This window comes from Xenopus laevis, chromosome 1S (genome assembly GCF_017654675.1).
Source record: "Xenopus laevis strain J_2021 chromosome 1S, Xenopus_laevis_v10.1, whole genome shotgun sequence".
Lineage (NCBI taxonomy): Eukaryota > Metazoa > Chordata > Amphibia > Anura > Pipidae > Xenopus > Xenopus laevis.
In genome coordinates, this window is record NC_054372.1 from 132697213 (window position 1) to 132720561 (window position 23349).

The following is a 23349-nucleotide window of genomic DNA, read 5'->3' on the forward strand; positions in this document are numbered from 1 at the left end:
AAAAGATAAGTCAAGAGAGTGATAGGTTGAGAGAGAAAGCAGAGTGGACAGATGACAAAAAAGATGAAAAGGGGCATTGAAAGAGTAAGGGAGAGATTATAGAATGAGAGGGGGGAATCAAAAGAGGGAGTGAGAGAGCAGTGTTGACAGACAGAAATGAATCAATAGGCAGACAGGAAGAGACACAGGGAGAGGAGAGACAGAGAGGCAGTGAAAGAAAGAGATACTGTTGTCAAAAAGAGAGGGTAAGAAGAGAGAGAGAGTGAGAGAGTCAGCCAGCTAGAGGAGAGAGATATACAGGAGAGAGAGGGGGAGGGAGGGGGCATCCATTTTTGTGGCGGGGATTTGAGCTGCTTTTGTGTAACTCTCCCTGAGAGATCGCATGCTTGATGAAAGGCCCTTAGAAAATGCAAATTGCAGCACGCATGAAAAGCACAAAGAGGCATCTCGCTGTCCCTGCCATGGGTTTAATTCTTCACCAACCACGTAGCACTGACGTCGGGAGCAGATAATCTCTTCTGTGGCCGGGAGTAGTGTGAGTATAACACACAGACTTTCCTGCTCGGGGAACACTATTTTAGCTATTTATTGTCACTCAGTCGTGCCTGCTGCTAGCGCTGCTGCTGCCTCTCGGGTGTGCTCGGAGCAGGGAATGGGCTCTTTGCATTCGGGGAGAGATTTTTGTGTGTTTGGACTTACAAAACAGGCAGCCAAAAAAATGAAATATTGGGGGAAAACTTAGCAGGTGCAGAGGGGAGTGAAGGGGAGGGAGAGAGAAAGGGAGGGAGCAGAAGAGAGAGAGAGAGAAAGAGAAAAGAGAGAGGGAAGAAAGGAGAGAGGGGGCGGAGAAACAAACGGTGTGAGAGAGAGAAGGAGAGAAATAGAGAAAAGGGAGAGAGAGAGAGAGAACAAGAGAGAAGGACTGGGGCAGAGAAACGCGGGATGGGAACAGACGCCGGGAACAAGAAGAAGAAGACAAGTGACCAGGAGACAAAAATAAGGCTGATTAGCAGAGTCCGACACTGGCGAGGAAACATTATAGGAAGAACAGAGCAACTTTTTTTTTAGCTTAAAGTGTGTGTGTTTTCTGTGTGTGTGTGAGCTGGGGAGAGGGAGAGGGGCAGTAGGAAGAGGGGGAATGTGAGAATAAAGGAGGGAGGGTTAGGGGAATGAGAGGGGCTTTGTACTGAGAAGCAGTGGGGGGGGGTTTAGAGAGAGAAGGAGGGGGCACTACAGAATAAGGTGAAAGGGTTTTTGGTGAAAGAAAGAGGACGGGAATTAAGCAGGGAGGGGGCAGGGATATAGTTTTAACCCTTTGGACACAGGAGTTCTGACAGCGCAACTTTTAACAAGTGAGGGAACCCCTTCACTGCCAGAGGATTCTTCACAGAAGTGAATCAGGGACCCAACTGGCAGTCAAGAAGTTAAGTGGGGTTCAGTAAAGGATGGGATGTCACCTCCCGCCCCACGTATACATACCCGCCTGTCTGTCTGGGGCCTGGGCAGGGAGGGGGTAGAATGAGGCCTTGTGATTTTCTGTCTCTCGCTCTGTCTCTATTACATGGCTCACTGAGTCTGAGTAATGAATGTGTGATGAAATGACATGGGCACACTCACAGGGACACATCCACACATACAATCAGACACATAAGGAATCACATACAAAGAGACAAGCACAAGGTATTGCCACATGCACACACCAACGTACATATGTTACACTAAATATACAATCACAGGGGTATAAATAATCCCAGGGATTCATAATCACACACATGCTGGAATGCTATCTATACATACAAACAATTGTGAGCACAGACACAGATATAAATAGGCACAGCAGACATGCGGGGCACTAACCCGGACACATAAGGATACGTATACCAGTGCACAGGCAGACTTATAAGGTTTCATACAATAAAAAGAGACAGTAACAATGCAAAATGTATATAAACAGGATATCCTGTTAAATACACCACCTTAAAACAGCACATCCAGAAAGTCAAATAATACAATTGCATATGTGTGTGTGACAAACAGGATTTTGCATAAAAAACACAGCTATACATAACATCGAGGCACTATAATTGTACAGCTGTATATTTATAGCTTATTGAACATAAATGCATGTTAGCGTTTCCACTGTTTTGCACCTGGTTCTGCTGCTCTAAACTGACTTTTCTGAATTAAAAAAAAAATCTATTTAAAAGCAATTATAGGCTTGCGTATCAAGGGAACTACGCACACTCCTCAAGAATCACGAACAGAAATATATGCTCTTAGGGATCTGTACAGAATATTTGGACATAGTTAAGGAAATCAGGCTGGGATGGGGGACACAGATCTGCAAAGATTAAGGCCTTGTGCATATTGGTTTGTGTCCCCAAAAATGACGTGATAAATTACTTGGGGTTTTATTATACCATATTAATGCCAGGTGAAATATATGCAAATGAGAAATCCATACCTTCTCTTTTTCTATGTATATGTCAAAGGGAATTTTTGGAAATTTAGTTGTTCTCATTGAACCTCCGTCATCAACACAATTAGTGAATTATCTTTTTTGTGAAATGCTACTGTCCATGGGCTATAAAAGTGACCATAGACCTTTAGGTGTCATGGTGATGTGTTGTTAGTGATGGCCAAGTACATTTTTTCAGTTTCTTCGGATTTGCAGGAAGAGCAGAGGATACGTTGATCCTCGTATTTTTCTGTGTATTTACTGTGAACCCCAACAAAATAGTGCTTCAGAAGATGACATTTTCAGTTTGTACAGGTCAGCCTACCAAATTGAACAATGGCTTATCAAAAGTGCACCCCTGAGGTGACATATTTATGGCCAGATGTTGGGTGTTTGGTCAAAATTTTGCATGCTAGCAGCAGTAGCTACAGACGTTGCTAGACAACCAGTTTTTTTTCCCATAGGGTTATATTTAACTTGAAAACATAGAATCTACAGTACTGGCACATTAGTACTTCTGTATCAACTCCACAGATCTATCCTACAGAGAATTTTCCTTAAAGGGGCTGTTCAAATTTAAAAGAACTTAGTACATTGTTGAAAATATAGGACAGTTTGCAAATGGCCCTTTTTTTTAATTTTGTTATGGTTTTTCAATTATCTAATTATCTCCTGTTTGGAATATTGGCAACTATCAAGCTGGTAGGGTTCTACTTACCCTAGCAGCCAGGCAGTAGATAGGATAATGAATAGGAGAGGACCTATCGGATATATAAGAATAAAAAATAAATAGCAGCAAGAGCAATAAAAATGTAACATCACAGTATATCAGATTTTTGACTGTATTTAGTGACCTTAAAAACCAGAAAGTATTGTGATGTGTCTCAAGTGAATATACACATACAGCAAAATGTAGTCTTATTTATCTACATGCTGTTTTAGAGCACTGTTTTTCTTTTAAAATTATTACCTAGTTGAGTACCTGTTATATATATGTATACAAAAGCCTTGTGCATGTCTTGCTTTTCAGTCCTGGAATTCATTGTAGCTGCAAATTAGGTTCAAGGGGTAGGGAAAATAACAGAGAAGAATCAGCAATGGTTCCAGGTGGCTACCAGTTTCTTCATCCCACTGTTCCGTACTACAAGTACACCTCAACACAGTGCAGATAGTACAGGTTTGGGGTCTGTTATGTAGAATGCTTGGGACCTAGATATGGGGGCTTTATGCAATTTGGATCTCTGTTAGACCTTGTCATGCAGACATAAAAAGCTGTATAATAAGTCCTTTGCAAATTCAACATGAAACCCACATTCTTTTTTTATTAATATATCCAAACCTGTTATAATTGTCCCTTCTCTATGCCTTAGGCATAGAAGCGGGGCAGGCAATTACTTTCAGTTTTCATTCTGCACTTCCTAGATGTCACTGCTCTCCTCACATTTCTCCTTCCTCCTCAACATCTGCTTGTGTAGCCAGTGCTTGGGCATGGGCACCAGGTCCCCTATTCTGGTGCAAAAACAAAATTTTGTCTTGATGCAAACTTTTAACAGTTTCCACAAAATGGCGCCTGCCTCTGTGATGATATTGTGATTTCCAAGTCTAAAATAATCAAGGTTCAAATATTTTTTATAAAGTGTAAGTGATGTTTATTTTGCTTGACTAACATCATTACATAGGATTTGAAATTACTTCTTAAGGTGACAGGTCCCCTTTAAGGTATTATCTGGGAAACCCCAAGTTCCGAGCATTCTGGATAACAGGTTCCATACCTGTATATATATATATATATATATATATGTATATATATATGTATATATATATATATGTATATATATATATATGTATATATATATATATATATATATGTATATATATATATATGTATGTATATATATATATATATATATATATATATATATACTCACCAGGAGTCAGCAAGAGGGTTACCCATACAATTATTTGGCTCATCAGTTAGATTCAGGCTCACCAGGATTTACCTACATCTAAACATACTTGCTTGAATAACTCAGAGAGATATATAAAAGCTCACTGGGCATCAGGCCCAGACTGGCAATCTGTGGGTTCTGGCAAATGCCAGAGGGGCTGCTATAAGTTGCCATAGAGCAGGCATGTCCAAAGTCAGGCCTGTGGGTCAATTGTGGCCCATTTTCAAATTTACACCGGCCCTCAGCATCCATCATGTAATTACCGTAATAATAATGTGCCCCCTAGCACAGAGCAATCAGGAATCTCGTAGCCGTAGCAGTAATATTAAGGCACATTAGTGAAATGATCGGCCACTTGGTCTATACTGCTGCCTGTGTGCTGAAGGTGTATATAGACACGTACTGGCACATAGTGACGCGCCGCTCTCACATACTTCTTTAGGGCTGACGTGCCAGTACAGTGAACTAAAGAAGTATACGAAAGTGGCGCGTCACTCCCTGCCAGTACGTGTCTATTGCTAAAACCTTCAGCACACAGGCAGCAATATAGACCTCACATATTTTCACCTCACTAAATCTGGCCCTCGTTGCAAAAAGTTTGGACACCCTTGCCCTAGAGAGTCAGTATTTAGTGGGCTGGTGGTGCTGTTTGGGCCTCTGTGTGGGCTGATTGGGCCTCTGTGTTCCTGAAATGCCAGGGCCTATTTTAATTCTCAGTCCGTACCTGCTGGGCATGTCTTACAGCTATGTATGTACTTATTAGGAATGTTCCTAGTACATCGGGAACTGGAATTCGTGTATAATACTAAACATACGTTCATATACAAATATTGCGCTAAAATACCATACCACGCATTCAATTCCATGAGATAAACTTATCCCATGGATAATTATATGCAAACTGTATGGGAAAAAGTCCAAAGTCTATGGGAAAATCTGAATTTGGAGGTATGTTTTTTTTACTTTAAATTGGATCTCGTCCATATCAGCAAAAAAATCATAAACACCATGGCAAATTGATAAGCTGACTTGAATAAAGTTAGGCAAGGGCCAGACGGGGCTGAAATCAGTCTGCTAAAATACGCATTTCAGCCCCTGACCGCAAACAGAATCAGGTTCTTTCTTTGCGTCTGGAAGCCTTGTGTCGGATCCAGCGCGAACACACTCGGCAGATTTCGAATTAAAGTGCAAAGTCTCAAGTTTCTTGGCCGAAATAGTCACAAGGCTTCCAGATGCAAACGCTGAAGAGGACAAGAAGAGGATTCTGCTAGTGGCCAGGGGCTGAAGTTGGCCGGCAGATTTCAGCCCCGTCTGGCACTAGCCTTAGGCCTGCACACAGAAAAGTACAGAAAATGAATATATTGGGAATAATGTATGGCCTACTGTCACAGAACACTTAATTTTACCAGATAGCACATTATTCCATACAATACAGCTTTATTTTTTACAAAAATATTTATTAATAGGATTTTGATGTTTGAATTTCGGTTACCTGTTGCTTCATGCTTTCATAACAAAGCACACTATTTTCTGAGCACTTTTTGCTGATTGCCGGTTTTTTGAAGGGCTCTCCAGGTCAAAACTGCTTGCCTGGTCTTCCAAATATGGCAAACCGGGCAGGATTTTATAAGATTGACGCATAGATTGGCCAATTGCTGATCACCATGTCATAGCCCTGCCCCTGACGTCACTTCCCCGTCCCCGTTGTGCCACAGCTCCGCCCCCTGGGCCAAAAGATGGCCATCCTATTAGTGCACATTTGGTTGTTAGAAGATGATGGGGATGGAAGTCAAGAAACATCAGTCATGCTGCAAATTAAATGTTTGTTTAAAACCTTGGGATGGCATAAAATATATGGAGGCACTAATTCGTACTATATTTTTCATACTGTTACTTTTATATTATCCCCTGTCCCAGTTGCTATTATACAGACCCCAAAGCCACACTCAAATATCTCCTTTCTTGGGTCCTCCTGCTTTCGTTCCTAATTCCTCCCATATGGATTTCTTTGTTTCCCCTGAGTTTTGTTTTCTTTGGTTACTAGCAGCTTTGGAGTTGGAGGGGGAGCAGGGAAACACAGGAATGTTAGGTCTTTCAATAACAAAAAAGAAAAAAAAGTAAAGCAAAATGACTAAATTATGACATTTGAGATTCTAAACAGCTCCCAGCATCCAGTCAGGTACAGCTGAAGGAATTATTATGCCTATCAATTTTAAGAATTAAAGGTTGACGGTATAATAAAAAGAGAGGGAAGAAGAATTAATAATTTGAGTATGTTTGGCATATTGAAAGCATTACAGTCACCTTGTTCATATATCCGTCCTCTAGCACCTAATCACATATGACTTTACTTGAGTGGACATGCTTACTCACATCTAATTGCTTTTTAAATATGCGGTAATAATAATACAGGTGTAGGATCCATTATCTGGAAACCCATTATCCAGGAAGCTCCAAATTATGGGAAGGCCATCTCCCGTAGACTCCATTTTAATGAAATAATTAGAATTTTTAAAATATCCTTTTCTCTGTTATAATAAAACGGTTCCTTGTACTTGACCCCAACTAAGATATAACTAATCCTTATTGGTGAGAAAACAATCCTATTGGTTTTTTTTAATGTTTAAATGATTTTAGCAGTCTTAGGGGCCGATTCACTATTTTCGAGTGAAGGATTCGAAGTAAAAAAACTTAGAATTTCGAAGTATTTTTTGGGCTATTTCGACCATCGAATGGGCTACTTCGACCTTCGACTACAACTTCGAATCGAAGGATTCGAAGTAAAAATCGTTCGACTATTCGACCATTCGATAGTACTGTCTCTTTAAAAAAACTTCGACCCCCTAGTTCGCAAAGCTAAAAGCTACCGAAGTCAATGTTAGCCTATGGGGAAGGTCCCCATAGGCTTTCCTAAGTTTTTTTGATCGAAGGATATTCCTTCGATCGTTGGATTAAAATCCTTCGAAACGTTCGATTCGAAGGATTTTATCGTTCGATCGAAGGAATAATCGTATTTGCGCTAAATCCTTCGACTTCGATATTCGAAGTCGAAGGATTTCAATTCCTAGTCAAATATCGAGGGTTAATTAACCCTCGATATTCGACCCATAGTGAATCGGCCCCTTAAAGTATGAAGTTCCAAATTACGGAATTACCCCTTATCCAGCAAATCCCTAGTCCCAAGCATTCTGCATAACAGGTTTCATACATGAAATAATAATTGTTTTGCTGTTGTAGGTAAGTCAGTGAACAAATACAGATTGTATATACGCATTAGGGTAACTCCTTATATGTGACGTATTCCTTGTGGTTTTTTTAAGCTGTTTATAAGATTGTGAATTCGATTTGAGTTTCTTCACAGAAAAAATATCAGGAAGGCTGCAAACATCCCCAAATTGTTCCCTGGGCCTCTCTCATTGACTTATACAGAAATTCTGCAGGTTTTAGGTGGCGAATAGTTGAATTCAAGTTCTTGAAGGACCAGAGTATGATAAATCTCGAAAATCGAATTAGAATTTTTTTTAAAAAACTCTAATCTAATTTGGATAACTCCCTATTCGAATTTTGGCCATCAAAAACCTCGAAAATTTGAATTTTGAAATTCTACTCTTGATAAATCTGCACCACTTATCCGGAAAACCACAGGACTCAAGCATTCTGGATAACCGTTCCCATACCTGTTATATTGTATAACCCAAACAGCATAGTTGACTTGTTATCCTTCAGGTCCTACATTAGCAAATATACATTCCATTTATTTGCATATTTTTGGTGATACTCTCATTATAAACAGGGGACACAGCCCAGAATGGGAATCCCTGGTAGAATTAATACCTGTTGGTCTCATAGTAAACAGGAGGGCAAGTGCAAAAAACTGGGGAGGGGGCAAAAAACATATCTTAGTATTTTGCACCTTCCCCTCCCAGAATTTGTGCTTACAGGTGCAACTTTCTGCATAATAGGTTGTGGCTCTGTCTCTATGCAGCTTTAAAATGTGCAAGGCAACACTACTGGGGACGAAAGGGTAATTAACTTGCTCTCATTTTCTGGCATCGATTTGTGTTGGATTTTTTTCTTTGTACAGATATGAGACCTGTTATCCAGAATTCTTTGGGCCTGGGGTTTCCCAGATAAAGGGTTTTCCCTAATGTGGACGATAGGATTGTTTTGCCACCAATAAGGATTCATTACACGTGCCTTTTTACGTGGCGTTTTTAAATGAAGCCCTATTGAAAATAATGGAATACGCACTATAACAATTCCCAACATTCGCCACAAGACGCCAGTATTTGAAATGCCATATTTTTGAAGGGATCTGCAGGTTTGGAAATACACTTTGCTGAAATATGCTGTGTATTTTCAACAGTTCAGAGTTCACATAAACGCATTTACGGAATTGTATGCTGGTGACGGAATTGTGGGGAACGAGAAAAAACAGAAATGCATGTTGGGAAAAGAAAAGTACAGGCTGAAAAACACCTATTATCGTGTGTGTGGTTTCATTTGCGTATTTACGCTCGCCCGCTCGTTAAAACGCAACGTAAAAATGCCACGTGTGACCTCGCCCTAACAAGTGACATTATTTTCTGTTTATTTTTTTAATATGTGATATTCTGGGTGGTAAAATGTTGAGTGTTTCTTTATAAAAGAGAATCCTCTATTTTGAATGATTTTCAGCTCATTCTTGCTCATTTCCATACTGAGTCTTAACCTTATGTAATACATTAAGGGGCCGATTAGTAAAAGAAATTGAATGTCATTTTGTTTCCATGATTCAAATTTTTTGCACCCAAATGCACACATTCAAGTTATATTGTTTTTGAAAACTTGAATGTTTGTGAGAAAATTTGAATGTAAAAATTTGCCATCTAAAAGCTGCCATGGTCATGTAGAAAAATACTAGAGTCCTCTGCACTCAACCCATTATAATAATGGTTGAGTGCAGAGGACTCTTGTATTTGTCTATATGTATTTTGTGGTCACAGCCTCATTGCACCCCCACCTAATGGTTTTAAAAATTAGGGGTGAGCAGAACTTTCCCTTGTTTGTTAGAGGTCATGTAGAAGCCAATGGGAGTCGTCCTAAGCAAAGCGCAAGTTTTTGTGGTTGATTTGAGGGTTTGTATCCGAAAAATTTGATCAATTTGAGTTGTCGGGAAATAAATTCAAGTTTTTTCAGGATACGAATTTGATCGTTTGAGTTTTTTTCCACGTCATTTTTCATTCGAGTTTTTGACTTTCAGATTTTTCCATAAACACGCAAACATTCGAAATTCGAGTTTATCCGAGGTAGAAAACCCCTCTCACAGCTCACAAATTCGATTCTTGATAAATCTGCCCCTATGTATAGCATGTTACTCTTGCTTGTTGGAATTTGATATACAAAACATAATCTGTGCTGCTTTCAACAGACATTCAGCCCTGTCAATCACCCAGCAGTGGCCTAAATACATATCTAAATGCTAAAATATTTTAATTAATTTAACATCATACAGATATACTGAGGCTAAGGGGGATAATTTAGGGGCATACAGTATTATTGATATGAAAATTAAAATTTAAACCAAAACAAGAAAGCAATTTGTTGAAAAAATGAATGTGATATTTATAAAGCTACAGTATGCCAGTAACATTGCATTCGTGCATAAATTCCATATATAAGAGTTATGCCTACTTTGCAGTCATTTTACACCACCTAGAGCCCAGTCTATGGGAGTCCACTGAAATAAATGAGAACAGCATTTGTGTTAAAGACCCAGGTCGCTGACATTGTTTTACTACTGCAAGTCTTCTACGTGTGGTTTCACTATCACTACCAAGGTTTCTAAAAAATATACAAAAAGAAGAGAAGGTGCCTGATTATAAATATCTTGGTGCTGTTTGGTGTATTGAACAAATTGTTGCAAAAGTCATTCTGAAACACTCAAAACTTTGTAGTGTACGGACTATGATTATTAGAATGGCACATTCAAATTCTGTTTTCTTCCCTCTTTAGGAGACAGCACAATCACCGCTCCCTCTGGAAGAGATAATACCATTTACCATAGCAATGGACTCTACCCCTCCCCTTCACTGCCAATACTCTCCAAGGAGTTCAACCCCATCTCCTGTGAACTCTTTGCCTTCACCACAAGTGATGCCTCAGCTAGCAAATGGACCACCTGCATCCCCACCACCTCCATTGTCCCCTGTACAAATATCTCCTGTTTCCGTTTCTCCCACTACCTCTCTACCTCATGTGACTTGTCTTTCTCTTGCCACTCACAGTTCATCTCCTAAATCCTCTCCTCTTGCCCCAACAAGCCCCCCTGCTGCATCTCTTCCTCTTTTATCTCCAACAGTTTCTCCCTCTCCAGTTTCACTTTGTCCAACACCTGATAGTATGTCTGCTCAAAGAGTAACACTCATTCCTCCTTCTGTATCTCCTTCACCACCTATAATCCCCCTCTCTCCACCTCCACCACCTATATCTCCCTCAGAAGATTTTATTTCTCCAGAGCCTGCCTCGCTCTGCTCCCCTGCAGTTTCTCCTGCTCCTTCTCCAACTTCAGTTTCCCCATCTAGTCCTACTATGACTTCCTCCCCACAAAATGCAGAGTCCTCTCCTATTTTTTCTTTTCCACCTGCCTCTCCCTCTCCACCCCCATCTTCCCTCTCACCCTCCCAAGCCTCTCCATCTCCTTCCTCTCCCCTGCCCTCCCCTTCAGCCCCAGCATCCCTTCTTGGACTGTCTTTTGCTGATGAAGAACTGGATCTTCAGCGTCATTCCAATGGCTTTGCAGATGGAGCAGGCTCAAAGTCACGTCAGTTTCCATGCAACATATGTGGAAAACAATTTCGTTTTATTAGCATACTGTCACTTCATGCAAGCACACACAGGGTACGTGGCCCCCTCCCTCTGGGTCGTGGAGGCCCCAAAACTCACTATACGGCAAACATCCAGAGGCCTATGCTGCTAGGGCCCCAATGCCAAAAAGATACTCCTTCCTCTGTTATCAAAAATTCTACCCCAGAAGATGTACAGCAGAAAGTTCCTTTATTGACAGTACCTTCTCCTCTTCGCCACCCCTGCCCTTTTTGCAAAGGAAAATTTCGCAAGGCAGCTGAGCTAGAGCGTCACCTGCGTATACTTCATCGACCATACAAGTGTCACCTATGTGACTTTGCTGCATCTCAGGAGGGAGAGTTAGTGGGCCATGTGGAAAAAAAACATGCTGCCCCACAACAGCCTAAACTACTTCCTCCACCTTTACCTACCCCTGCTCCCTCTCCAGCATTGCCTCCTGCTGAATTCAAGTGTGAGATATGCTCACAGAGTTTCACTCAATCTTGGTTCTTAAAGGGTCATATGCGGAAGCACAAAGATTCTTTTGACCATCAATGCTCTGTCTGTGGACGATGCTTTAAGGAGTCCTGGTTCCTAAAGAATCATATGAAGGTACATCTGGGCAAGATAAAGGGAGTTGGAGGGCAAGACCAGCCTGCTCATCAGCCTTCCAAAAGCGCTCACACAAAAGCATCTTCGCAGTCACCCCCTTCATCCAGACTTCTTGGGTATCAAAGCTTCTATTCTGGCCTTCTCTTGAGACTTCCACCTCCTGGTGATGCCACCTGTTCCCAGATGCTACAAGCCACTGCCAGGGCAGTTCAGGGAGGAGAGGGTGATCAAGATGGATCTGGAGCAACTGGACGACTTCAAGCATTAGGAGCAGCCATGGGTGAGGGAGCTTCATCCAAGGTTATGCTAAATCAGGGATCTTCTGGAATCGTACTGAAAACTATTGGCTATTCAGGTAAGGCAGTTAAATATGCTATAAATGCTACCACATGAAAAAAAAATTGCCTTACATTTTGCCTTCAGCATTTTGACATGTTTTTCTACTTTTTCATAATAAATCACTGACCACCCGATACTTGATTATGAAGAAAAATTGGCTGAACCAAGGACCGTCACTATAAAAATCTAACTATCAATTATTTTAAAAATGAATGGGCTGGTTTTGCTTCCAGTAAGGATTAATTACATCTTAGTTGGGTCAAGTATAAGGTACTGTTTTATTATTACAGAGAAAAGGTAAATTATTTTTTAAAAATTTGGATTATATGGCTAAAATGGAGTACGGGGAGACATCCTTTCTGTAATTCAGAGCTTTCTGGATAACGGGTTGATGGATAACAGATCCCATATCTGTACAATAATCCATAAAGTCCGTAAAATGATACTTTGAGTATATTTAATTTAGTGAAGACGTTTATGTCTCTTGTTAGTGTCCATGGCCTCTGGATCTGGCCTGGCCTCAATGATCTTAGAAGCCAGTAATTTGTCACTGACTTCTATGAGCCTTAAAGAGTTTAATATAGTACGGGAAACCCATTATCCAGAAAGCTCCAAATTACGAAGTGGCTGTCTCTCATAGACTCCATTTTATCCAAATAATCCAAATTTTGAAAAATGATTTCCTTTTTCTCTACATTAATTAAACAGTACATTGTACTTGATCCAAACTAAGATATAATTAATCCTTATTGGATGTAAAACCTTTGTATTGGGTTTATTTAATGATGATTGTCTAGTACAGGAGTGCCCAAAAGGTAGATCGGGATTTACTAGTAGACCTTTAGCTAATGAGAAATAGATCTCAAGACAGTGTCAACAAACAGCTCCTCTCAATCGCCCTCCTATTTCATGCTTTTTGTTCACATATTTATTACATATGAAATAGTGGTTTCTTAATTATAGCAATATACAATTTACCATCAATCAATATATAAGTAATATTTTCTAGCAGAATGCTAACAATGCTTTTTTGGATGTAGATTCTAATGGGACAACATCACTAAAAATAGTATGGGCACTCCTGGTCTAGTAGATTTAAAGTACGAAGATCCATATTATTAAGGAAAGATCCGTTATTCAGAAAACCCCAGGTCCCGAGCATTCTGCATAATAGGTCCCATACCTGTACTAAAATAAACTATTTCATGTTTGCATTATGCACTGATAAAGGAGGCATGGTCATTGTATTAAATTCTACCAACCTTTGATTCAAAGAAATGATAATAAGCTTAAGTCTTCTGGCAAATCAATAAACAGGGGAAAATTGATTATGGAGCCTGGCATTTCCAGATTCTCAATGTTTTCTCAGATTTTCAAATCTCTTCTACAGATAAGAATGGATGGAGTGTTAATGCCTCACAGCCTGAAAGATCTCGAGGAACATCAGGTAGAGACTGTCCTTTCTGTGCCAAATCCTTCCGTTCTTCTCACCATTTGAAAGTACATCTTCGCGTACACACAGGTAAGAGTTCACAATTTCAACAAGCCTTACCTATAACAAACAAGGGAAAGTTGTGCTCACCACTAGTTTTTAAAAACATTAGGCGGGGGTGCAATGAGGGTGTGACCACAAAATACATATAGACAAATACAAGATTCCTCAGCACTCAACCCATTATCAATATATTTTAGACAGAGACATTTTGTGCATACTGCTACTGAAAAATGCCTTACCCTTTAAACAAAACAGGGATTGTTTGTCCATATATTGCAATATATTTAAGCTGGCCAACTACGTCAAAGTCATCCCATATCTGGCCAGTCCTATGCTCAATTTTCATCTGATTCATTAAGAATTCTATGGTTTAATTATACATTTTATAAAAGGGACGAATACGTTTTACCTGCAACTTACTAGCTGCTTTCAAAGTAAAACTCCCAAACTTGGACCTTCTTGTAATTTGGTTATTTAACCATTCTAATTGAAAATATCTTCCAAAATGTCCTTATCCTGGGCAATGTTTTTGGGAAAGTCAAGGGGAAAAATGGAAACCACATGTGCAGCTGTTTCTGTAGGAGGAACTTAGGAATTGTTCAGTATAAAAATAAAAACTAGGTAAATAGATAGGCTGTGCAAAATAAAAAAAAAATCTAATATAGTTAGTTTGCCAAAAATTTAATGTATAAAGGCTGGAGTGAGTGGATATGTAACATAATAGCCAGAACACTACTTCCTGCTTTGCAGCTCTCTTGGTTTCCGATGATTGGGTACCAGGCAGTAACCAATCCGTGACTTGAGGGGGGGCCACATGGGTCATAACTGTTGCTTTTGAATCTGAGCTGAATGCTGAGGATCAATTGCAAACTCACTGAACAATTATGTCCCATGTGGCCCTTCTTCAAGTCACTGACTAACTCAGAGTTAGAGAGCTGAAAAGCAGGAAGTTGTGTTCTGTTCTGTTATGTTACACATCCAGTCACTTCAGCCTTTATTCATTACATTTTTGGCTAACTATATTAAAAACATTATTTATTCTGGACAGCCCATCTATTTACCCAGTTTTTATTTTTACATTGAATTGCCCCCAATACAAGGTGGTGCAGTCTTTATTTGGGCCACTGTCAGTTACCAGTTCACAAATACAAGTGGCGACCAAAGGACGTGAGCAAGCAGACGAGGCTGGCCGGAGAACAGGAAATACAAACATGACAGGAATAGATACACTTCAGAAACACATTTCTTTAGTATAATACATTTTCTATATACGGCTTCTGAATCAAGAAACAGTCTGATGACATTTTAGTATGGCCTAACTGTAACACTTGAGGAGCGTCAGGCATCTTGTTGTTTACAGTGGGCAGGAAGAACTCAATATATCACAGTGGCAAGAAAAAAGTACCTGAAAAGGAAAGCTTTCAGAAAAAAAAAAAAAAGTAATTTTATCTAAAAATAAGTAACAGCTATACAATGGGAAAAAAAATGTGCACCCTATTTACCATGAATATCATAAGGAAATGTATAGTCATAAGAAAAGTATAGTCCATGTTAATTTCCTACTGGATGTTATGCAGCAGTACAAAGAATAAATCCTCTCATACATAAGTAGCTAGTAGCTAGTTTCAGTTGTCTGCTTTTACCAGACAAATCATCTGTTGTGTGTTTGATATGATTTGCCTTTGTATATTTGATAAACACAGAAGTATAGTTATGATTTCTTGGACACTTTTTTTTTAATATATTGGTGCTTTAAAAGTTAATTATATTGCGACAGAAATGGTCACACTTCTATTTCTTTCTTCTGCTTCCCACTTTTTCATCTCTTGCTGAATGGTGTAACTTTTATTTACACTGTCTTTTCCTATGCACAGGAGAGCGTCCTTATAAGTGCCCACACTGCTCTTATGCTGGAACTCAGTCTGGCTCCCTGAAATATCATCTACAGCGCCATCACAGGGATTCCAAGCTCTCATCTGGTGTTCCCCTGCGAACGAAAAGCATTCAGCAAGTTGCTTCACAGCAGGAGAGACTTCTGCCAGCAGTGTCCACTGCCTGGGGTAATTCCTGCACTGATCTTTCTCCCACTTGTGAGGATGGAGCATCTGTTCCTCTCCGTCTACACATGTCTGAGGGACAGGGTTCTGGTACATTTGTCCGCAGGGGAGGAGGGCAGAGGAGAAGAAGTCCTTCACATCCCACTGCTAATGGACGAGCAGACCATGAACCCTTGGATTTGTCCCAAGGAAATCCTTTCCACCGATGCATGTACTGTCCTTTTGTGACTTCAGTGGGAGAGTTGATGAGTCTCCATCTCCAAGTTCATCATGGTAGGAGATCTCGTAGGAAGGGAGGTTACATTAGAGGGAGGCCTAGGCCTGTGCTATCACCCGAACCTCAAGGTCCTAGTCTGAGTGATAGCCCAGAACCTTGTGATAGCACTGAGTGACACTACAGGGCAACACTACAGGGCAGCTGGGAACTGAAATACCCCATTACTGCCAACATTCCATTCCCACAAGCAAAGAAATAGCCAGAAAGCAGAAAAGAAAGTTAGGAATTTGATCAGAGTGTTGAGTTCTCTATAAATGGAAGGTAAAAGAAAGGCATTGGATTGGATTGGGCAGCAGAGAGATATGAAGGAAAGGTCAGGTTAGTTAGCAGGGGGCGGTAAAGAAGTTTGAATTGTTTAGCATGGTAAGGCAGAAAGACAGTGGGTAAAAGGAAAGAGAACACAAAGAAAGTGAGATGAGTGTAGAAGAGATGTCATTCTGTAATTGGAACAATGTATACCAGTATCTGAGGAAACTGCTATTCACAGGCCAAAATGACAGGACATGATAATAAAAGAAAGAGAAGTAATGAATGGGAGGGAATATGAACAAGACACAAAATGGGACTAGATTTAAGATGCAGTGGGAAACCTATAGTCAGAATCAACAAACCAATTCAAAATGAACACTACAATAATAGTGCCTCAACAATCTCTTTAGATGATAGATCGGGTATTTCTTTGTAGTCATTTAAGATAAGCATTTACAAAAAGACTGTAATGACAGTATTCTACCGTAAAGCTACAAATAGTGTTATACGCCTTTCGATGGTGGTATTATATTGTGATTATTATTGCGCTTATTGTACCACTTGTGGGACTAAAGACTATGAGGAACATTAACAAAGGACTATAGAAGAAATATAGTGTAATGGGCCAGTGTATGCCAGATAGAACAAAGGATCCTTTTTTAATGTGAAATATAGGAATGGCTCTATATTTCTTGCAAAATAAGTGCAGACATACAACAATAAAACATAATAATAATACTCCGTTTTAACAAACTATGAAGGCATAGCTTATTGTAAGCTGCTACATGAGCTTATTGTGAAATAATATGAAACAAATGGAAATAGATAATGTGAGGCTGATATGATGACCACAGCAGGATACACTTTAAACAGAATTTTGCTTAGTAGATTTTCCACTGCATCATAAATATAGGCCAGACCAAGTAAAGCATGGCGTCAGGGTGCCAGATCACTGTTCTTCAACAGGCATTGTTCTGCAACATATCTTATTTGTGAGACAGGCAGAAGAGCTAGGAATAGGAGAAGAGTTCTAGTGTTAGAATGAGAGCAACAACTAGAGGTAGGGTTAAGAAACAGTACTAAAGTAGTCAGTTAGCAGCATTGATTTATTTTTGCCCTGGGGGGGGGGTTCCCTCTGGTGTTATGGTTGTTGCTAAGACTTTATTTTTGATAATTTGGATTGATCTCCAAAACCAACTTCAGATAGACAATAATTTTAAACCTTCACCATTTGTGCCCATTCCCATTATTAGGTTGAAGCTCAAAAGAATACATTTTCACATTTAGAGATTTCTATATTTTTTTTATTTTCTTGTAGAAAAAGAAGCGAAATAAAAAAAAAGTTAAAATAAATTTTTTTTTTAAATTAACAAAGGTAAATGAGTGCAATGGTCCATCCAATTCGACTGTACAATGGGGTTAACTGCACAAGCAGCTGGGACTATTCCATTTGCATTCTTCCTTACTGTATGCACACATACTACATGGCATGTGTCTGTGTATATTTGTCATTTATATCGTTTGCTGTACATTACACCAGGGCAATGCAAGAGGACACTTTGATTACAGAAGCGCTTGCTTCTTCTTACTATACAGAATGTGTGTGTGTGTCATATAGAACACACACTGTAAACTCAGCTGGGGAATAATAATTGAGCCTTTTTGGTGCCAAAACAATCCTATTGGGTTTAATTAATGTTTAAATATTTTCTAGTAGACAATGTCGGACTGGGACAACAAAAAACCTTAGACCAAGGGCCCACTCTCAGTACTATTATTCTTCCTCTCCTCACTCAACCTCTATTCTCCTAGTCTCTTTTCTGTACATACTATAATCTATTGTTCTATCTATTTAGCCTCTTTGTTCTCATAGAATAGGGAAAGGCCATGAAATAGGCCAAATGTTTAGCAGCATGAGGGCCCACTGACACCTGGGCCCACCTTTTCCTGGTATCCCAGTGGGCCAGTCCGACACTGCTAGTAGACTTAATGTATGGAGAGGTTCCCTTATCTGGAAAACCCCAGTGTCCGAGCATGCTGGAAAACAGGTTCCATACCTGTACAACTTTGGAAAATATACAGCTACTATGGGTTATGGGAACTATACAACTAATATGGGACATTACAAATACATGCAATTAATATTGTACATATAAACATAGTGATATATAAAAAATAAACATAGTGATAAATATAATATGGGAAAAAGGAAACATGCAGATACAGTGCTAAATAAATACACTAAATACACTGACCACAGGCGACACAAGACGAGCCAATTTATTTGTTTTCAAAACCGAGTAAGCAATTCTAGCCAGGTGAAGGATTTCAGTCTTGTATGTTCAGAGTATGTATATTGGTGGGCATTGTAGTGTGTGATTTGAATGACAAAACAGGGAAGAGGTGGACGTTATCTAAATTAAACTGCAGTTTTGACCTATGCGTTGTGTACACACAGACAGCATTGCCTCATTGGTCCCATCTAGGGTTGCCACCTGGCCGGTATTTTACTGGCCTGGCCGGTAAAAATGATAGTTGATCATAATGTTATTATGATGCTGCCCAACCACACCCGCATTGGCTCAGAAACACTGGGGATGACCAGGAGATACAATAGTTTTTTAAATCTCCTGTGCACCAGTCCCCATTGCTCTGTTCCCGAATCCCGATGATGAAAATTTGAGCAAATAAAAGGGAGGGGACGGAGCCGACGAACGACAGCGGGCCTAGGGGTACCTGCTATGTAAATCCAGCCCTGCCCAGGAGCAGTAACATAGTAAGTAACATAGTAAGTAAGGTTGAAAAAAGACACATGTCCATCGAGTTCAACCTTTTTTTTTTTTTTTTTTTTTTTTGTTTATTAACTACCTATCTGCCAGTTGATCCAGAGGAAGGCAAAAAACCCATCTGAAGCCTCTCCAATTTGCCTTAGAGGGGGAAAAATTCCTTCCTGACTCCAAAATGGCAATCGGACTAGTCCCTGGATCAACTTGGACTATGAGCTATTTCCCATAACCCTGTATTCCCTTACTTGCTAAAAAGCCATCCAACCCCTTCTTAAAGCTATCTAATGTATCAGCCTGTACAACTGATTCAGGGAGAGAATTCCACACCTTCACAGCTCTCACTGTAAAAAACCCCTTCCGAATATTTAGGCGGAACCTCTTTTCTTCTAATCGGAATGGGTGACCTCGTGTCAGCTGGAAAGACCTACTGGTAAATAAAGCATTAGAGAGATTATTATATGATCCCCTTATATATTTATACATAGTCATCATATCACCCCTTAAGCGCCTCTTCTCCAGCGTGAACATCCCCAATTTGGCCAGTCTTTCCTCATAGCTAAGATTTTCAATACCTTTTACCAGCTTAGTTGCCCTTCTCTGTACCCTCTCTAATACAATAATGTCCTGTTTGAGTGATGGAGACCAAAACTGTACGGCATATTCTAGATGGGGCCTTACAAGTGCTCTATACAGTGGAAGAATGACCCCCTCCTCCCGTGACTCTATGCCCCTTTTAATACAGCTCAAGACCTTATTTGCCCTTGATGCTGCTGACTGGCATTGCTTGCCACAGCCAAGTTTATCATCTACAAGGACTCCAAGGTCCTTTTCCATAATGGATTTGCCTAGTGCAGTCCCATTAAGGGTATAAGTGGCTTGGATATTTTTACATCCCAGGTGCATGACTTTACATTTATCAACATTGAATCTCATTTGCCACTTAGCTGCCCAGATTGCCAGTTTGTCAAGATCCTGTTGCAAGGATGCCACATCCTGGATGGAATTAATTGGGCTGGATAATTTTGTGTCATCTGCAAACACTGATACATTACTTACAACACCCTCCCCTAAGTCATTAATGAACAAGTTAAATAAAAGTGGACCCAATACTGAGCCCTGGGGGACCCCACTAAGAACCTTACTCCAAGTAGAGAATGTCCCATTAACAACCACCCTCTGTACCCGATCCTGTAGCCAGTTTCCTATCCATGTGCAAACGACTTCATTAAGCCCAACAGACCTTAGTTTAGAAAGCAGTCGTTTGTGGGGCACAGTATCAAACGCTTTGGCAAAATCCAAATAGATCACATCTACTGCCCCCCACTGTCCAGAATCTTACTTACCACATCATAAAATGCAATCAAATTCGTCTGACATGACCTATCCTTCATAAAGCCAGCAGGAAGCATTTACTGGTCACCTGTTTAAAGCAAGCATTTTATTGGTTGCTATGTGTATCTGCTCCTTGGCACACTTAGTGCATTTTTATTACACATGGGTGTAAAACTTTAAATCATACCCTGTCATTCAAGTTGCCCCCCCCATCAACTATATTTACTGTATGCCTGGTATTTATCTATCAACTACTTTTGCCTTATCATCTTATGTGACCAATCTACAAAGAAACTACTATGTACAATCAGGACTTTCAGAAGTTCAAAGTTCCTTTCAGAAACTATATTTCTTATAAGATTTTGGTTACTTCTCCTTCCCAAATCCCTGCCACTGTTTTATTCGTTTGTTATGGAGAGCAGTGCAAACCCCTAAGAATCAGAGATAAAAGACGAGTGGTTCAGGTATGGGGTGCATTATCCGGAAACGTGTTATCCAGAAATCTCCAAATTATGGAAAAGCCGTCTCCCATGGACTCCATTTCATCCAAATTAATCCTAAAGAAAATATAATTAATCCTTACTGGAAGCAAAACCAGCCTATCGGGTTTATTTAATATTCATATGATTTTCTAAAGGACTTAAAGGAAAACTATACCCCCCAAACAATGTAGGTCTCTATAAAAAGATATTGCATAAAACAGCTCATATGTAAAATCCTGCTTCATGTAAATAAACCATTTTCATAATAATACACTTTTCTAGTAGTATGTGCCATTGGGTAATCATAAATAGAAAATTGCCATTTTAAAAAATAAGGGCCGCCCCCTGGGATCGTAGGATTCACTGTACTCACAAACATACCAACAAACTATACATGTTAGGTCACATGAGCCAATTAACAGACAGAGTTGTGTCTTTTGCTTCCACACTTCTTCCTGTTACAGTTAGAGTTGTAGTATTTCTGGTCAGGTGATCTCTGAGGCAGCAGCACACAGACCATCACGAAATGGTGGCTCAAGGCAAGAGATGTAAAAGGGCAATATTTACTTAAATATATATTCCAGTTTGGTGAGATTCTTTAATATGATATGAACTATCTGTTGCTTAAGTGTTCATTTTGGGGGTATAGTTTTCCTTTAAGGTATAAAGATCCAAATTACGGAAAGATCCATTTTCCTGAAAACCCCTCTCCCGAACATTCTGGATAACAGGTCCCATACCTGTATTTGCACTTTATGAAAACAAATATGTTTTACAGGTCAGAAAAGTTATTGCAAATATAATGGTGGGCCTCTGCTCTCATGTTCAATGCCCCTCCTGCACACTAGGGGTGTGAGATTAGACAACACCATGGAAAAACTTGCCTCTCTACTTATTCATATGGGATTTTATGAAGCATAATTATCAGCGTGTGAAAGTTAGAGTTTGATGGTGGTTAGCTCTGTGGTTAGCTCTAATCTAATACAGAACAGATGGCAGATAGTATGAAACATAAGGCCTGTAGACAGACACAGCACCAAGTTAAACGGGACCTAATAAAGTGTTCATCAACCCAGTTCACCTTTATGTCCCCCACTTTTGCGCAGAAGAGCAGAAAAGGAAGTTTAGGGTTTGAAACTCCTTAAGTAAGTCGTCTGGCATTTAACTAGACAGCTCATAGGTTGGTGCAGAGGATACAAACTTCAATTGGGCCATTGGGTTAGAATCAGACTTTCCATCACAGAAAACAAAAGGTTAGTGGGTGTCTTTCTGTGTTCTTTTTATGTTCCAGCTTCAATATTCTGCCCATATCTGCAGTTTCTTTGGATCTCTACACTAACCTGGGGCCTGCACACTGTAAGGCTTGTGTCAGACCTCTGCCTGCGGAGAAAAACAGGCTGAAAATCTGCTCCTCTGCTGCTTTTCCATTCCCAAGAATTTAAAAGCATTGCCTCAGCCCGGATGCAGGCAGGTTTTGGCCAGGGTCGGACTTGGTCAGCAGGACACCAGGAAACCCAACTGGCCAACTGCCACTGGACACTGTGTGGAAGATATGTGCTGGTGGGGGGTGGAAAGTTGAGCAAAGGGTGGCTGTGGTGGGGGACCAGGGGGTGGCAGGACCACCTCAGTCCAATTTTGGATGTGGCTGATTTCAGTGTCACAACACAAGAGTTTGCATTTCGTTTCCAAAATCTGCCTGCACTGAGGAATATCAAGGAACGGATTCTCAGCCTGTGTTTCTCCTCAGGCAGAGATCCACAAAGTCTGACACTAGCCTAACTGTGATTTCCGCACAGGGTCACTGTCCCACTAATCTTGTTGTGGCCAAGGTTGGCTGTCCCTCTAACCCAATGATGTCCAACCAGTGGCTCATAAGAAACATGTTGCTCACCAACCCCTTGGATGTTGCTCCCAGTGGCCTCAAAGCAGCTGCTTATTTTTGAACAGAGTCTCCTGTGGCTGCCAGCACATACAGGTGCTATTAAATTCTCAATCACAATCCATAATTGGCACCTCCAGGAACTTTTAGCATGCTTATGTTGCTCCGCAGGTTTTGATAACAATTGGATATGGCTCATAGGTAAGGGCTCTTACACATGCATTTGTTTGTGAACATGCTGAGCGCGGAACACATATATTACACACATTGCGTTGTAACAGCTAAGCATGTTTTCTTCCGTTCCAAACGCAACCCTCTATTCTATTTATAGCTGAACATGTGTCAGGTGCAAGAAAATGCAACCAGCTGCGTCTAAACATAAGCACTAAACACAAACTGAGTAAAACACAACTCAGTACGCTCATGAGGACAGCCTGGCAGAATATAATGGAATCAATGAGTGAATGCATTTTCTCATGCTCAAACCTGTGTTTTAACACCTTACACCTGTGTGTAAGAGCCCTTAAAAAGGTTGGGGATCCCTGCTCTAACCTGATTAATACCTGAGGTGATTTCTACTCCCTCTGTCCTGATTCTAGGTCTACAGCA

At 40.2% G+C, this 23349-nt stretch overlaps 1 protein-coding gene across 1 annotated transcript; it reads left to right on the forward strand.

Moving 5' to 3' along the window:
* Positions 1 to 496: 496 nt before the first annotated feature.
* On the forward strand, positions 497 to 17631 carry znf219.S (zinc finger protein 219 S homeolog; the record flags this gene model as incomplete). The annotated part of the gene is made up of 4 exons (XM_018243981.2): positions 497 to 535; positions 10402 to 12199; positions 13574 to 13705; positions 15553 to 17631. Coding segments are annotated over 4 exons (2544 nt in total), but the record flags the coding sequence as incomplete, so codon positions are not given.
* Between the last annotated feature and the right edge of the window lie 5718 nt (positions 17632 to 23349).